The sequence below is a fragment of the Dipodomys spectabilis genome, unplaced genomic scaffold, assembly GCF_019054845.1.
Source record: "Dipodomys spectabilis isolate Male_0828 unplaced genomic scaffold, ASM1905484v1 ptg000006l, whole genome shotgun sequence".
NCBI lineage: Eukaryota > Metazoa > Chordata > Mammalia > Rodentia > Heteromyidae > Dipodomys > Dipodomys spectabilis.
In genome coordinates this window covers 18,762,924-18,780,913 of record NW_024870683.1, presented here as the reverse complement: position 1 = coordinate 18,780,913, position 17,990 = coordinate 18,762,924, and the positions used below count along the sequence as shown (strand labels likewise).

The following is a 17,990-nucleotide window of genomic DNA, read 5'->3' as shown; positions in this document are numbered from 1 at the left end:
TACCATTTGAGCCATACCTCCACTTCTGACTTTTGTTAATTAGGGATAAGAGTCTCTTGGACTTTTATTCCTCTGGCTGGCTTTGAATCTTAATCCTCAGATCTCAGCCTCCTTGAATAGCTAGGATTGTAAGTGTAAGCCATTGGTTCCCACAAGCATGACCAGCTCATCAAGATGAATATGATGATTATTATACTGGAAAAAGATGGAAAAGGAGAAACCAATGTATGCTGTCTCCCTACAGATGAAAAGAATGCCATGAGCATTCTCCACAACACCAAGGGGTGGTGGCTTCATGGAAGAATGGGAATGTCTTCTGAAGGTCTTCATGACACCATGGTGTGGGTCTGTTTAGATCTCCAAGCACAAATGCTGAACTACCCAGAGATTTCCAAACTAGCTTTTGGCAGCTGTACTCACAGGATGGTCACCACGTGTAACATGCAGCCTGGGAGGAGAGCCAGCAGGAAGAGAGCAAGGCTTACTCCAGAGGTCTCTCCAGCAGAATTTCCTGTGGTGCTGATGAGGTAGTTAGATACTGTCCTGCAGTATCTAACATGGCAATGCCCGACACATGTGGCTACTGAACACTGCTGAGGAACCAAGAATGGAAAATTTTAAGTTAAATAATGGCAGCACACCAGTCACCCCAGAACTTGGGAGGCCGAGTCAGGAGGATTGGGAGTTGGAGGCCAACTTAGACAACACAAAGAGATGCTTTCTCCAAGAAAATAATAAATGAGTAAATGAACGAATAAAGGAAAGATAGAAAGGAAGGAAGATGAAAGAGAGAAAAGGAAGGAAAAACAAAGCAAGTAAGCGAGAGAGAAAGAGAGAGGGAACTAGGTCCTGATGCCTCACACTTGTATTCCTAGATACTTAGGAGGCTGAGATTTGAGGATCACGGCTCAAAGCCAGCCTAGACAGAAAAGTCTCTCAATTAGGCACCAAATAATCCAGAAATGGAGGTGTGGCTCAAGTGGTAGCGTTCTAGCCTTGAGGGGGAAAAAAAATCTCAAGGAAAGTCCCTGGCCCTGGGTTCAAGTCCCAGGACTAGCACCAAAAAAGGAAGAAGAGGAAGAAAGAAATAAAGAAGAGAGAGAGAGAGAGAGAGAGAAAGAGAGAGAGAGAGAGAGAAAGGGAGGGAGGGAGAGGGAGGGAGGGAGGGAAAAGAAAGAAGGAAAGAAAGAAAAAGAATAGAAAAAAGAGAAGGAGGGAGGAAGGGAGGGAGAGAGGAAGAGAGAAAGAGAAGGAGGGAGGAAAAGGAAAGAAGGAAAGAGAGAGAGAAAGAGAAAAAGAAGAAAGAGGGAGGGAGGGAAAGGAAAGATGGAAAGAGAAAGAAAGAAAAAGAGAGAAAAAAGAAGAGGGAGGGAGGGAGGGAAAGGAAAGAAGAAAAGAGAAAGAAAGAGAAAAGAGAAAGAAAAGAAGAAAGAGAAAGGGGGAGGGAGGGAGGAAGGGGAGGGAAAAGAAAGAAGAGAGGGAAAGGAAGGGAAAGGAGAAAGAAAGAAAAACAGATAGCTAGTGACTATTACATTAGACAGCACAGCATCTGGCTGTGATGCTGGGAAGGACAGGCCTCCTGGCCTCTTCCTAGGCTCTTTCTTTTGCATCCTGGCCATTGGGACTTCTCCTTGTGCATCTATCTGGCAGCCCCATTGCCCAGGCCTCTCCTCAGCTAACCCTGGCCAGACTTCAGCAAGAAGAGACACTCCACTCTCTGCTTTGAAAGTCTGTACGCATATGACTTTCTCTGAGCAGGATGAGCTTGCCAAGGATTGCTGAAACTCAGTGTGATATTCCAAACTGCTAATTTGTAAAAATAATTTGGGAAAGTGCTACTTAAAACACTAACGGGAGTGAAAGCAATATTGCTGAAATTTGTGGGAGGCCAAAGTCCAGGCCGCTCGAGGTTATGTTTGCTAATTGTCTCAGTGGTTGCTTATTAAATGGCTATGGGATATTTATTTCTCTTCATCAGAATACTTGGCCCAAGAAGGCAGTCTTATTTGCTGAGATTTTCTATTACCATTCAAGCTGAAGATTCAGACTGGACCCAGGCATGGTGGTTCAGTTCTGTAATCCCAGCACTCAGGGAAGTTGAGTCAGAAGGACTACGAATTCAAGTTCAGCCCGCGCTACCTAGGAAGACCTGTCTCAAAAAATCAAATTAGCTTGATTTCTTGTCAGCTGGAAATTTGGAATCATAAAATTTGCTTCCCCCCAAACAAATTGTCCGTACACGGGCCCCAGGAAAAGATTCAAAGGAGCACTATGGCACTGCTCTGCTCAGTTACCTCTAGTTGATTGGGTCAGGGCTGGGCTTTGATTCTGAACAACCATCTTTATAGACTGCCCAATGACCTAGCACATATACACCTGCACATCCCTCATCCCAACCGTGTTTTTTCTCTCCAGAGGAAAAACTATGTTTTTATTGTAGACTATTGTGTTCGAGCTACCCTGTAGGTTATGTTTTTAAAAATGTTTGTACTATAGTTTTTTGTTTTACCTAAAGAGTACTGTTTTCATAAATAAATTATATATACATAAATGTCTGAAAAGATGCACAGTTGACCTCTATACCCCCAGGTTTTGAATGTAAGGATTTAATAAATTGCAGATCAAAATATATTCTGAAAGGAGCTAGGGGTGGAGTTCAGTGGTGGAATGTATACTTAATAAGAAGGCTCTGGGATCCATCCCAGCAACAACAACAAAAGAAAAACAATTATTTTTTGTTGTTGTTGGGTTTTGTTTTTTTTTTTTTTGGTCGTGGAGCTTGAACTCAAGGCCTGGGCACTGACTCTGAGCTCAACACTTACATTCTACTACTTTGAGCCACAGCTCCACTTCTGGTTTTCTGGTTTTTAATTGGAGATAGGAGTCTCACAGACTTTCCTGCCTGGGCTGGCTTTGAACTGCAATCCTCAGATGTCAGCCTCCTGAGTAGCTCAATTCTTTTAAAAATTATTGTGTTGTTGAGCATGTAGACTTCATACATAGGTATGTTTTTACATCTACATAGATACAGATATAACAACTATTTTCATGGCATTTACATTGCATTAGTTATTGTCTGCAATCTAGAGATGATTTTATGGTCTACAGAGGATAAGTGTTAGTTATATGTGAATACTATACCATTAAATTTTTTAGATGTTTTTTTATATTCCATTATGAATATTATATTCATTCATAGTCTACCAATAATAATCATATTCTTTTATTATTAATATTGTGAATCCCTTATTAGGTACATGGTTTGCAAACATTTCTCCAGTTCTCTGGGTTGCTTATGTGGTAGCATCCTTTGATGTACAGAAATTTTTGTCATTAAAATTATAAAATAGTGAAGTCCATTTTCTTTGCCTGCTCTTTTGGTGTCGTATCTAAGAAATCATTACCAAACATAATGCCATGAACATTTCTTCTAAGAGTATGGTCTATTTTGAATTAATTTTTGCATACTGTGTAAGGTAGCAATCTAGCTTCATTCTTTCGTAGATGGATATCCAGTTTTCCCAGCACTGTTTGTCACAAAGACTGTCCTTTTTCACACTGAATGATCTTGGTACCCTGGTTGGACCAGAGTTTCTGTTATGGCTCTGATGGGCTTTAGGTGGCCAGACATTTTTGTAGGAGAGTATACCGCCAAAGCAGCCTATGTCTCTCTCCTAGACCCAGAAGGGTTGCTATAGGCCAGGCCTCAGGAGACCCTCCCTTAGGAGACAGCACCTCCCAAGTAGGAGATGCCTTAGGCAGCACCCAAGGGAAGCGGTGCTAGCCAGGCTGCTCCCTCTGGATGCCGGCCCAACCAGCTGACACAGCCTGGCTCCAGAACTTCCCTGACCGGTTTGCAGGCTTTCTGTTCCCTACCCGGAGCTGATTCCCTGGTAGCAGCTTGCTTGGGTTCTCTCTCTCTCTCTCTCCCTTCCTCCCTCCCCCTTCCTCCTCCTTCATTCCCTCTCTCTTATTTTCCTTCCCCTAGCTGCATTTCTTCTTCATTTCCCTCTCTCCATTGCTTCTTCTCTCTCTCTTTCTCTTCTCCCCCCCCCCCCCATGCTTCTTGCCAACCCCACTAAGACCACAGGCTCTTAGTATCTGACCTCACAACTCCCCTGCCCAGGCTTGGGCCCTTCCGGCCCCTTGGCCCCTTGCCAGGCCAGTCAGCCTCTGATCTAGAAGGTCTCTGGGTTTTTAGTGGATATAAAATTATCGATAATAACATGACCAGTTGTGCTAACAATAACAATTCACATTTATTGGGCACTTATTCCACATAGTTTACATGCTTCACATTGTTTACCACCCCCATCCCCACCCACCCACAGCTGACCCGTGAGGTCAACACTATTACTATCATGCCCTGGTAACAGACTAGAAACTAAGGTGTGAGGGCTCAAATTCTGTGCCCAAGGCCACACAGCCAGTGAGTGGCACAGTCAGATTCAAATGCTACCTGCTAATAATGCTTCTGGACCTGCCAGTCTGATATCTACTCTCAATTTTTTTTTTGGGGGGGGGGGTCTGTGTGTGATTGCAGTCATTAAACTAACAGCTCCATGTGCCAGTGACACGATGTGTATAGTATAGGCATGCCTTTGTGTGTGTGTCTGTGCATGTCTGTGTGTGTACATGTGTGCATATGTGTATATGTAGGTGGGGGGGTAGGGTATGTGGAATAGGGACTTATACCAGGGAGAAGTGACAAGAAATGACAAGTTCAAGAGGTGATAAGCATGGGTAGTCTATAAAGTTTCCAAGATAGTTTCCAGCCCAGAACTTTCTAGTGCCCACAAGACATTGGCAACCTCTATTGGGCTAGGGGGGAGGTAAGATAGCAGGGCAGAGGCAGGCAGCCAGCAACCGAGGCTACTTGTAATGGAAGTTCTCTAGAACTTCTCAACACCCCCACTACTCATCAAGCTAAGCTGGAGTCTCTGCCTGTGGTCTCCCAGCCCCTTTGGCTGGACTCACTGATACTGTTCTCCTAGCAGGTTCAAGCCTGCCCCATTCTGAAGGAATTCCCTCAACCAGAGCTGTGCTTGGGAGCCAATAAAGTGGTAAACAAGATGTGCCCCTGCCTTCAAGGGGCTGGGAAGGAAGGGGACTGGCATTAGACAAGAGGCAAACAGGACACTGGCCTCCTATTACCAGCACACTACAGGGTGACCTCTTCTTCCCTCCATTTTCTCCCCTTCCATCTCTACACTAGCTCAAGCCTCATCCTTTGTGATTGCTGAACACTGTCACCTCTTAGCATAGAGAGGCTACCAGTGTATAGCAGAGGGAATGCATGTGTTCATGGTGCTGTGTGGAGAAAGTCAGAAAGGCCCTTACAGAGAAGGCCCACCTGGGTTCTGCAAGGTGAATACGAGTTTAACACTGAGAAGATGCGAAGATGTATTCAAGGAGACAGAGTATTTGAAGAGCAATATTTTAGGGTGACTAAAGACTAGTAACTTGGGATGGGGCTGCAGCAGCATGGCCAGACTGAGAAGGCCTTTTCCCTGCAAGCAATGGACCGGCACCAAGACAGGCCCACCAAAAGGGAGAGAGAGAGTTCTGGCTTAAACTGTGGTCAGTCTCTCCAGAAAAGCCAGGCCAACTTAAAAAAAAAATCTCTATGTGGCATTTGTCCAGACAGACAATAGAGACAGCCCATGGTCCCCTGCCAGACTCCTGCAACGCTGTTGTCTTTCCTGGTGTCCTCTGTCACCAGTCCCACTGGATGATCATAAATAGAACAACCTGGCCTGTTTCCCTCCAGAGGGGTTGCTCTAGGTGCTAGATAGGAGAGAATTCAGGGGGTGGGGGCGGGGGCAACAGAAGCAGTAGTCCAGGGGCTCAAGTAATGGCTATGGAAAAGCTGGGGATGGGGGTACTGATGTTGGAGAATGAGGAAGAAGAGGAAGTAGACGTTTGTAGCGTCAACCTTTGCTCAAGAAAGGCTCAACCCAACTCCCCACATCAGGAACATCAGCTGCCCACCTCTCAGCTCTCTGGCAAGGAAGGAGAGCACGTTAATCTGATGGGTCCCATTCCAGCACAAGGGTGAGGCCACGTTTTCTTGTGAGTAGGGTCACTGAGCGTAAAAACAAAACCAAACACAAAACAGTGGCACACAAGAATGTGGTTATTGGGTCCTTACACCCACACCTGAGTACATTTGCCTTTGCCACTCCAGGTAGCTACTGTCCTGAGGAGGAGAACAAGGATCCCAGGAAAGGCAGGCACTGAGAGGAAAAGAAAGGGCACTGGGCAGGCCTCGACAAACACTGTGGTGGGTCCATTCCTTGGGAATCCCAAGGGTAGAGCAGGGAGTGGCCACGCAGGGGTGTGCTGAAGATGGTCCTTACTTAGTATCATCTAAAACCACTTGCCTTTATTTCTAATGGCTTTTTCAAAGGGAAGTGCCAAATTGGAGGCTGGGCGGGTTTCAGAGCAGGGATGGAAAAGAGGGTGGTGTCTTACAGGCCAGAAACTGGCCCTGGGGAGCAAAGAAGGCCCCCCCTCCCCACCTCCCAGTGAGTCACTGCAGGTGGAGCTGGGTGTGGCCAAGGGAAGAGCCAGGTTTCAGTCTGGAGAGGGAGGGGATGAGGGAGGGGGTGAGGGAGGGGATGAGGGAGGACCAGCCAAGGGGTTGTGGAATCCGAGGTTTTCCATCCCAGTCACACTGCTGCTTGGCAGCTGTGTGACCCCGGCCTGTCTCACGGCTGCCCTGAGCCCCTGTTTCCTCAGCAGACACTGGAGACCTGAGCACTTCACAGATAGATAGGGGTGTTGAAAAGAATGATTACATGTAGTCATGTCGTGGTCAGCAGTTAATGTGTCTGCACAGGATTACAGGGGAGCCCTCCTTTTCTTTTTTGAATGATTCCCTTGGGAATGAAAAAAAAAATCAGGGTGCCTTTGTTAAGCGTTTGTCTGTCCCCAGTCCCCGTCACTGTCTCTGGCCAATTTGTCCCTCCAGCTTCACAAAACGTCATCAGTTCTATTCTCCAAGCACCACCATCCCCTTGGCTCTCCCTTCTCCCCTGGCCTCTTCCTCCCCCCCCCCCCCAATAGGTATCAGCTGCATCAGTATTAAAATCAAAATTCTGTCTCCCAAACCTTTTTCATGAGCACTAAACCCCAGCTCTCCTTGCTCCTTTTTCTGGGATGTTGCAGCTTATGACGCTCTGTTTGGTGATGAACTGAGGTTGATAGTGCTCCCATTTTATGTATGAGAGGAGGGAGTGTCAGCAGAAGCCTTACATTCTTTCTTTCAGCGAGACTTTGGCTTTATGATACAAAACTCTTTTTTTTTTTTTTGGCTGCGGAGCTTGAACTCAGGGCCTGGGCACTGTCCCTGAGCTTTTTTTTTTTTTTGCTCTACCACTTTCAGCCACAGTACAACTTCTGGTTTTCTGGTGGTTAATCAGAGATGAGAGTCTCATGCATGGCCTTTCCTGCCCAGGCTGGCTTGGAACCACAATCCTTAGATCTCAGTCTCCTGAGTAGCTAGATTACAGATGTGAGCCACTGGTGCCTTTTAAATGATTGATAGGGATTTGCTCTCTTGTTTCTGTTTTCTCTTAAGCTCATATAGTCCTTTCAATGTTCCTCTACTGTAATCAAATGAAGGCTGAGTACAGCATCTCTAGCTAGTCTAATTCAGAGGTCACTTCATAGGTGAATTCTGTTTTCATGCTTCACTAACATGCATCTGACTCTACCTATTTCCTTATTTTTCTTCATCCCTACTCTTGTCTTGAACCAGGACTTTTAGTGTACAATGGAGACAGAGTGAGAGGATTGCTTTTGTGCCAGCGATTTCTATTCTTTGGCTATGTTACTTGGCTCAGTTGAGTCTGGGGACTCTCACTTTGGAAGGTTGCTTCCATGGTGAGCTCTGACTTGTGACAGAATTTCTGTGTTTTTTTTTTGTTTGTTTTTTTTGGGGGGTCTGGTGGTGGGGCCTGAACTCTGGGTCTGGGCACTGTCCCTTAGCTCTTCAGATCAAGGCTAGTGCTCTACCACTTGAGCCACAGCGCCACTTCCGGCTTTTTTCTTTTTGCTTATGTGGTGCTGAGGAATCGAACCCAGGGCCTCAGGCATGCAAGGCACGCACTCTACCACTGAGCTACCTTCCCAGCCCCTTGTGACAGAATTTCTAAGTCACCATCTATAACCACCAGCAGTCTACTTGCTGAAGACTTTCCTGGAAAGAACAGTCATCTTGGTTTTGACCAAGTTGGCAGCATTAGTATATAAGATCTAATGGCAAATAGGATCAGAGCTATCATATCTTGTAATTTGCCACATATAGGAAGATTAATGTCAGCTAGTGCTCTGGGACACAGCAAAGAGGTCTCTACATGAAGCTAAATCCACACATTGGGAATGGAAAAAGGACAAGGGAGATGAATTTAGCCATAGGTGATGGGATTCCATATTCTTGCATTGTCCAATATGGTAGCCACCAGATTCACATGACTATGGAAATTTAAATAACTTATAATTAAGTATTTAATTCCTTGAGCATACTAGCTACCTTTTAAGTGCATTAAAAAATGGTAGCTAGTAGTCAAATGGCTGCCATATTGGATAGAATAGGTATGGAATGCTTCCGCTATGGTAGAAAGTTCTACTGGATTTCATTTTGTTTCATTGGATTTCTATTGGAATAGAAAAGATGGAAAAGTGAGAGTACAGGACAGAAGTTCATTAGGGAAGCCCAGTCAGAGGGAAGTTAGCATGGGTAACCCAAGGCATAGTTACATTAGCTGAAGGAAGTACCAGCTTCATCTAGACCTCTAGGCCTTTGAGTCAGGGTGCAGTGGTTCTGTAAATTAACTCAAACTCTGTAACCAAAAAAAAACAAAACAAAAACAGAGATCAACCTGGCAGAAACCAGAGCTACCTGCTGTGTGGTCTTTAATTAATGATAGTGGAAAGGTTAAGCTGGCATTTATTAAACAATTTCAACAAGGCTTTGCACCACACCATAAGTTCTGAACACATGTTATGGAAAGAACAAAATAACAAGGGAATAAGTGGAAATACACACTGAAGTGTAATCTTGTTCTGGAGGTGGGAAATGGAGCCCAATGGAATGTGAGCACAACTGTTTTGTTTCAGAAACAAGCCAGCAGAGAAGGACAGGGATAAATGGCACATTTCTATAAAGGAGCTCCTTAGAGACAGGCCCAAGGTCTATTTAATTAACATGTAAAACTACTGGGAAGAAAGAGACTACATAGGCACTCTCCAAGATTTATTAATGGCACACAATGCTTGACTGGTGATGGGAAAGATAATGGAAAGTTCTCATGAGCAGAGAAAGTAGCAGCTGAGTATTGAGGAAGTGGGTCAAGATACTGCTCATGACTTAGGAGAGAGGACCTAGGAGTTAGGACTGACTGTTTCCTGAAGGGTCAACCGAGATGGTTCCAGACAGAAAGGGAGGAAAAATCCTGGTGAGTTCTGGAGTTCCAGAGTTCTGGAGGCTGCAAACCTAAGATCAAGGTGCCAGCAGGTTAAGTGGCAATGTCTGTCTCCTGGTTCATAGACAGCACTATCTCATTGTATTTTTACATGGCCAAAGGGGCAAGGAAATCTCTGGAGTCTCTTTTATAGACACTGATATCTTGGGCTGCAAACATAGCTCAAGTAGTCGAGTACCTGTGTAGTAAGCTTGAGGCCCCAATTTCAAACCCTAGTATGGACAAATACAACAACCAAACTAACCAAGGACTGATCTCACTCATGAGGGCAGAGCTCTTCTGACCTAATCACCTATTAAAGACTCTACCTCCTAATTCTTTTCTTTGTGCATACGTGTGCCAATCCTGGGGCTTGAACTAAGGATGTGGGCACTGACCCTGAGCTGCTTTTGCTCCATGTATGTGCTCTGTGACTTGAGTCACAGCTCCACTTCTGGCTTTTTGGTATTTTATTACTCAGCTGTCTGAGTAGTCTATCTCCTAATTCTTGAGGGCTAAGATTGCAATATACATTTTTGGAGGGACACAAACATTCAGATCACAACACTGGAGGTTCCAAATAATAGTTTAAGATCTCTTAAAAAGTGATATATTGGTAAACAGGGCATATGTGTAGCTCTAGTCAATTCACTTTTGAAAGAGCTGATTTTTATATAGACGTTAGTTAACACAGTTAGGGCTTTAAGGTTTGAAAGGCATTCTAATGAGAATGGGGTAACATCCGTTTAGTGATAGTGCCTGACACATGTGAGGAAAGGTAAAACTGAAGCAATCAGGAGTCCCTATGCCATTCATGCAACATGGTACTGCCCACAGGATGTAAAAGCATGAGCCACTGAGTGAGGGGAATCCAGGCTCCATTTCAGTTGTCATTTTCCTATATCTAAACAGTAATAAGAAAACCTACCCCCAGAGGCATGATGAAGATGAAATGAGATCCTGCATTCATTCAACAAACACTCCATAAACACTGACTCTTACCAGTGGCAAGCTGGTAAGGAGGAGATGGCCATGTATAATCTCAAACTTGAATGATGGTTACCAGGAGAGATGTGGCACCATGAAGATTTCAAAGGAGGTCGTGGAGATGGAAAGGCTTTGGAACTTGTAACACTCTAAACTACTATATACTGCTCTTGCAACCATTTCTTATTGCTGCTAAAATGAACTGTCACAAATTCAGTATTATAGCTTTAAAACAACATACGTGTTTCAAAAAGTATAGGAAATGCAACGAGGTTTTTATTCTTTGTTGGTGATTTTGTTTTCCTTTCTTTTTGTCTTGTTCTTTCTTTTATTTGTCTTTGGGAGGGCAAGGGAGGCATAGAAATGGAGGGACAATGAGTAAGTGCAGCAGTGGTACTCACTAGACACTATGTGGGAAATGAACTATATAACTTATGGGTGGGAATGGGAGGGAAAAACTGAAAGAGAGAGAAGGAAGGGGTGACATTGTTCAAAAAATGTACTTTTTACCTGACTTACATAACTGTAATGCCTCTGCATATCACTTTTATAATAAGTGTATTGTCTTACTATATATATGACGTATGTATAATAAATATAAATGTATTATCTTACAATTTTGAAAGTCCTAAGTCCTAAATAGATCTTATAAGATATAGTCAAAGCTGAATTCTCCTAGGATCTCTTAAGAAATATTTCATCCTATACCTTTTCCAGCTTCTAGAGGCTGCTTACACCCCGTGGCTGTTGGATCCATCACTCTGGCACTTGGTGCCTTTGTCACATCGTTTTTTCTGACCCTGACCTTCTTGCCTTCCTCTAATAAGGTTTCTGTGATCACATGGATTACTACCAGGTTAATATCACCTCAGCCTCATTCATACTACAAAGTCTCTCTAGATATATATGGTGATATAGTTACAGGTTCCATTATTATGTGGACATCATTGAGTGACTGTTGTTTAGTCTGCTGAAGTACCCTTGGGCTAGATGGCAGGAAATAGGCTATCCTTAAAAACCAGTAAGCAGTTGGGTTATCTTTGAATGCCAACTTGCTGGTGGCATCTGTTACATCTAGTAACAAGGGGTGGGGAATAGAGCATCTGAGGGTTGACTGCAGATGGCCCCTTGGTGTACATGGGAGATTCCATCATAACAGGGAACACCAGGCAAGAAAGGAGGGTATTGGTTGCTGTCATCAGCATCTCTGAATCCCTCTAAATTCCAACGGGAATAAATAGCACTATCCCAACTGCATTCCTCCTTTGCTCTGTCTCTTTTGCTGAAGCCATAGCCTTCCCCAGGCTCTCAGAAACCTTCATTCACTAGCTTGGCAATCGTGCCACATGCTTTAGAATCTACGCTGAAGCTGGATAAAGAAGTCTTTGTTAGGCACAGACTATGCAGTTAGTCTCTGAAGTTTTCTAAGCCTCAGTTTCCTCTTCTGTCCAGTGGAGACAAGAATGTCTACTGAACCAGGCTGTAAGAAGGCTTAAGCAAGAAGCATAAGATTAGAAGCTACACAGTAGTGTTATTCTTCCCAAGAGGCCTGACCTCCTCTCAGCTCCCTCTTCCACATTCCTCACTTCGCAACACCCGACAATCCACTTGTCTCTGAAGCAGACCTTGAACCTGTGGGAGCATTGCTTGTAAATTGTGCCTGCTGTCTCCCATATTCCGATTTGTTCTATCCCTATTCACTCCCAGATCCCTAGTTCTACCTTGCTTCAGGGCAAAGTACCCATCTCAGGGATGCCTAAGAAGCAGAACTCTCCCTCAATCCTGGACAAGAGAGAGGTTCCCCCGAGGTAAGCAGTCTCTTCAGTTCACTGGAAAACCACTTCCCTCCGCTCGTTATCCGGAGTACATCTGTTGGACGGGAAAGCTCAAGCCGCGTCCAGCGCTGAGCTCTTCCACCGATGAGATTTAATTAAGTGGCAGGGTCCTTCTGGGTCCTTGTACCTCGTCCACCTCTTTGCTCTTCCAAAAGCAGCCACTTGCACGTTCATCTCTGGCCTCCGGGAGCGAACCCTCCGAGAGGGGCGGGCGGTCAGCGCGGCTTTCCTAACGACGCGAGGGGGGCCCTGGACATCTCCAGGGCTGGGGGCGCCGGAAACACGTGTGTGCTCACCTACGTGTACACACGTGAGCACACCTACAGCAGCAGGGGGCTCTGGGGCCGGCAGGGGGCAGCACACACCCGATTTGCAGCTGCCCGGCGCAGCCCCGAGGGAGGAGGGCGTGCTGCAGTCCCGGCGGCGGCGGCGGGCTGGAGGTGCAGCCCTCCCAGGTGGGAGGCGGGGGCTGCGGGCGGGCGCAGGAGAAAGGCGCCTGGCGAGCGGGACGCTCGGCGTGGGGGGAGCCTCCACCGGCCGGGGCGCGGCACGGCGAGACGCGGCGGCGGCGGCGGCGGCGGCGAGCGAGTTGGGAGCGAGCGCGCCGGGAACACGCAGGCGCTCTGCTCCGGCTGGCCCTCGGCCGGCGCGCGGCGCGGGAGCAGCCCGCAGCCCCCGCCCCCTGCGCCCCCCCTCCCACTGCGCCCTCCTGCCCTCCCCCACCTCCCCATCCCCCGGCGGCAGCGGCCGTTCCGCTGCCCGGGCCAGACCGCCTACCCCCGCGCACGCGGCGGCGGCGGCGGCGGGACGGCCCCCGGGGCTGTCCGAGCGCGCCCTCCTGCCCGCGGCCAGTCGTAGTCGGCGCTGGCCGGGCCGACGCACCCCGCGGGCGGCCGGAGCGCGGCCTCGGCCTCGGCTTGGGCGGGAGCGAGCCCCGGGCCGCGGCCCGCGGGAGGTGACGCGGGCGGCGGCGGGCACTCACGGCGTCGCGGGGCGCTCCCGGGCGGCGCAGCGGCGGCGGCGGCGGCGCAGGGGGCGGAGGCAGGGGGCGCCCCCAGCCAGGATGCTGCGGTTCCTGCGCCGGACCTTTGGCCGCCGCTCCATGCAGCGCTACGCGCGGGGCGCGGCGGGGCGCGGGGCCGCCGGGCTGGGGGACGAGCGTGATGGGGGGCTCCGGGGGGGCCCGGCTGTCGCCGTCGCCTCCTCGGCCCTGCCCGCTGCGCCCGGGGGCAGCGTGTTCCCGGCCGGTGGCGGGCCCCTGCTCACCGGCGGCGCGGCCGTGCACATCTCCGCCGCCGGCGCGGCCAAGGCCACCCTCTACTGCCGCGTCTTCCTGCTCGACGGGACCGAAGTGAGCGTGGACCTGCCGGTGAGTGCCGGGGAGGGTCCGGGCCACTGACACCCGACGGCCCGCGGGGCAGCCCCCCCTACCCCCGCCCCCAGGGCTTCTCTCCGGGACGCTCCCCTAGCTCCTTTCCGGGGATCCCCTCCCCCCATCGCCGCCTGCCAGTCCTCCTTAGCCTGGCACCCTCGGGACCGCGGATTCGGGGCTCCTCCAGGGCCTGGTCTTTGGCCCCGCTTGCCCCCACCCCCCTGGCTTGGCACGTTGGGCCGCAGGCTGCGTCTTCTTCAGCGCCCACCTAGTCTCTGCGGCCTCGCCCCCTGCCCGGCGCGCAGCGTCCCCGCCCCTTGGCTCGGGGTGGCTGCCGTTCCCGCCAGGATTGCCCCCCACAGACAGGGGCCTTCCCGAGGCTGGGATTATCATTTCAAAGCCATGCGGGGCTGCCACGGGGCGTCCCGCACCCGCCCGCAGGCCTCTGAGAGAACGTGGAAAGAAGCTTCGCCTGCTACCCAGCAGGTGCCCCCGAGATAGTGGGAGGGGACTGTGGGGACGGGGGGGGGGGGTACAGTTTCTCCTCGCCGCGGATTCCCTCCTGGTGGTCCCCGTTCCTATTCTAGAGAGTCCCCCTTCCCGGACGTCGCTAGGAATGGAGCTACTTGAGACCTAACTCTGGTTAACTTTGCTCTGATCGAGACCTTGGGGTGCTTGGGAGTTGGCCTGGGGCTCCCGCGGGCCTGGCTCACTCGACTCCTCCCCACTCCCAGCAGCGTGCGTGGGGCCCCGGGCACCAGAGGACGGCAGTGCCCGGGCCTGTGTCCCCGACAGCCGCCCACAGGTGGTTGCACCCGGGCCGGTCTCTCCAGCAGAGAGCTAGGCCGGCGCTGCTATCCCCGGCAGGGCGTCCAGCCACCACCGTCTTTCTGGCCCAAGGGGCCAGTCCGATCCAATCAAGCCCACACTTCAGCCGGGCGCCTACTGTCACCCGGGCGCTGCGGCAGACGGCGCCTTCGGGACTCTCTGGGCAGGACTGAGGACACCGCAGTAACTGAGCTTTCCATGAGTTAACAGATCATCCCGAGGGGTGCACGGGAAGGAATAACATACCCCGACTTGCAAAGAAAGCATGGAGGCCTTTCCTGGGCGGCAGGAGTTCTTTGTGGAGTTCAGGAGAGAGCTGGGTATCAGATGAGAAAATGATAGCTGGCCTGGCCTGGGGCTGAATGCTGCCCTGTGTAGGTTTAATTTTGAGACCGTTTCGATTTATGGCGTTTTTTAAATTTATTTTTGTACTTTCCTGTGCGCCCCATGGATATAATTTCGTTATGCAAACACTCTTTTCAGGGCCTTTCTATTCATGGGAAAGGAGCCAACATCTTCATGCTTGGAGATGTGGTCTTTAAAATAGCATTAAACTGATAACTGCTTTTCCAGCACTGACACTATCAAGCTTCTCCTCCCCCGCGGACCCCCTCCCCCTTCCCCTTCCCCTCCCCCTCCCCACCAAGCTGGTAGAGGAGGCTGCTGAGAAGGAGAGAAGAGAAGAGGTGAGCAGGCTGTCTCCAGAGTGGGCAGCTTGGGTTTGGAGAGAATGTGGCGTAGTTTGTATCTGGGAAAGGAAAGCTATCCTTGGGAAGTTTGACAGTGCTCCTTGCCAGTGGTTTTGTTGTCTGTTCCCCAGGGGATAATTCGTTGATAAAATGTATTGCTACTGTCAGGTTTGTGAGACAGGCTTAAGTGATGTTTCGGAGATGAAAAATGCAAACGGAGTAAAAGTGCATGCGTGGTAAATAGACCCAAACAGGTAGGCAGAGAACAGACTGAGATGGGAATGCTGGTTTACTGCAGCTGGTAGAACCCTGGCAGGGAGCAACGCGGGTGGGGGGGAGGATTTGCATCCTCAAAAGCTACAGAGGAATGCATCCATCCTAGGTTTTCTTGTGATAGCAGATTTTTGGATGCCTTTAAGATGTGATTTAGTGAACCCCAGAGTTTTATTTATATACACAGGCATATGTCTGTGCACCTTGTCCAAAGGCAAATAGAAAGCAAATGCTGGCTTTTGTCATGTGAGCTCTCTGGGAGGATAGATGAAGAAAAATTACCAGTGAACACGGCTCATCGATTTAAAGATTTATTAGATATTAGAACTGCATTGCTCAGTCTCCTCCACTAATCTTGCCAGATCAGAGTGTTAGTTCCTGTAATTAATTCTCCCAGTTACGAGTGTGACCGCCAGGCAGCCTACCCTGGGGAATCTGTAGCGTTTGTGCAGTTCCTCTGACGCACTCTCCTGTGTCCCTTCTTACGCTGTCTTTTCAGGCATATAGTCTCACTTGTCTGTAGTTTTTGACCCCCCGCCCTCCCCCCTTCCTGGGGTCTGGCATTGCCTAGGTGCTTGTCACTCAGATAGGATTTACCTTTGACCTCCATACTCCTAAGCTTCTTTTACTGACCTGACCATGTCCATAGGCATCCATGGGCCTGGCCATGCTGACTGTGGCTCTTTTGTAATTTAAAATACAGAACAAAAAAACCCTCTGTGGCATTAGCCTCAAGAATACATTTACTCAACATACAAAAGTGGTAATGTGTTGTCATAAACCTTTTTATTAGCCTAGGTCAGGACACTTGGGTCCTGCAATTGCCTGGTACACAATAACTCCCTCAGTGTGACTGCTCTGTGGCACCTCCGTCCAGTTAGTCATCATTCATTGGGTGTCTTTAATGTGTCAGACTCCGCTGGGGACACCAGGCTGAGTGAGACATGGCCTGGAGGCTTCTAAGGAGACACAGGTGGATACATGGTTTTTTCTTCTTCTGAGAGGTGCTAAGTTGACTAGACCTGGTGCCAAGGATGGATGGTATGGGGTAAATAGGCCCTTCTGGAGTTTTTGACCCTTGAAATGATATCAATTCCAGTGTCCCTTGGCAAGCCATGGTCCAGTTATTATGTGTAACAAGGAAGAAGCCGTTGTTCTCCAGCAAGCCTGCGCTGACAGGCTTGGAGCCCTAGCACTCCCGGGTGTCCTTAACCTTTGCAGTGGGCAGTCACTGTTTCCTCAGTTTGATAAAGTGTGAATAAAAAGATCCTTCCTAAAGTGCACGTGTGGCATGCAGTTCAAAATGGGCTTGCTGTGGACTCAGCTCCCAGGTGTGTCCTTGGCTTACCTTGCAGAGAAGGGGGTGGGGGTGGGGAGTGCCACCCTGAGCCATTGCTCCTCAGAAAACTTGGTTCTGCCTTGGTGAGCCCCTTCTTCCTGTTAGCCCAGCCCAGCCATGCCCAGACTCAGGTGTGGTTCCTGTAGCCTCACCATGCCTAGCCCTCAGGGGTGGACCTGTGAGGGCAGGGCCTATGGAGAGAGCCAAGCACTTTCCTTCTATGAATGCGGCTGAAGACCCATTGGTGTGCTTTGGCAGCAGCACCCACTGTTGACTCGTATTAGCGCTCTGTTGACTAAATCCCTGGCATCGCTTGTGCTTGGGCGGCTGCAGCTCTGCCCCACCTCCATTGCCTGCGTGTGCATGCAACCCTCTAGTAGCAACTTGGGGGAAGCTGTTTGGATATGTGTCTTGCCGATTAGCATTTCTTGCCATGCCTTGCAGGGGACACCTGGTTGGCCAGCATAGCATCCGGTGTGATTGTTCTCACTGTGTCTGCCGCTCAGAATTCACTTACGATGCGGAGAGTCCCAACCTGCCTCTGCCACCTTGGGCAGCTTCAGCTCTCTGAGCATTGATTTCCCAGGCTTTCACACAGGAGGATTAAATGACAAAAAGGATATAAAAAGCCTTAAAAAATTAAAAAAGAAACAACAAACAAAAACAGCAAGCTGCAGGAGAGTTGTGAAGAGGTTTTAATTTTGTAAATGTGTGGTTCTTACTCTTTGGACTGTGGAAAGGGTTTGGGGAAAAAAATCTTCTAAGACTGAATATTATTAAAAGCAAAAAGTTGTGGCCAAGTGGGGTAGCCATTGCTTGGCTCTTCTTTAGTGGAAATTGAAAGTCAGATGCAGTAGGGATGCTTTAAAAAAAAAAATCTCACTTTGGATTAGAAAAGAATCTCCTGTTGGGGTTGTCAAATGAAGGGCAGGTTGATAGTAGCTACTCAGCCATTGTACGTATGGGACGCTGAGACCTGGGGCTTGGTGACTTCCTTTAGTCACTCTAGTGAAAGAGTTACAGTGGGTTACTTTAGTAACCCATTTAATAGCCTCGCAAAGGTCAGCTCTCCCTCGGAAGGGGAGGCATGTTCCTGTTGGAAGTAGGCTAGATCTTCCCAGTCAGTGGGAAACTATTGCAAAATGACGTTCTCACCTTAGTGTATATGGGCAGGGGCTTCCTGTGTTGTCCAGGCTAATC

At 48.9% G+C, this 17,990-nt stretch overlaps 1 protein-coding gene across 3 annotated transcripts in view; it reads left to right on the top strand.

Annotated features, from left to right (window-relative positions):
• Positions 1-13,349: 13,349 nt before the first annotated feature.
• Epb41l4b (erythrocyte membrane protein band 4.1 like 4B) overlaps positions 13,350-17,990 on the top strand; it is a 137,629-nt gene continuing 132,988 nt past the window's right edge. For all 3 annotated transcript variants that reach the window (XM_042697407.1, XM_042697400.1, XM_042697416.1), the window contains exon 1: positions 13,350-13,658. In XM_042697407.1, the coding sequence (XP_042553341.1) occupies positions 13,353-13,658 (306 nt within the window). In that variant the 5' untranslated portion in view covers positions 13,350-13,352. The remainder of the gene's footprint in view (positions 13,659-17,990) is intronic.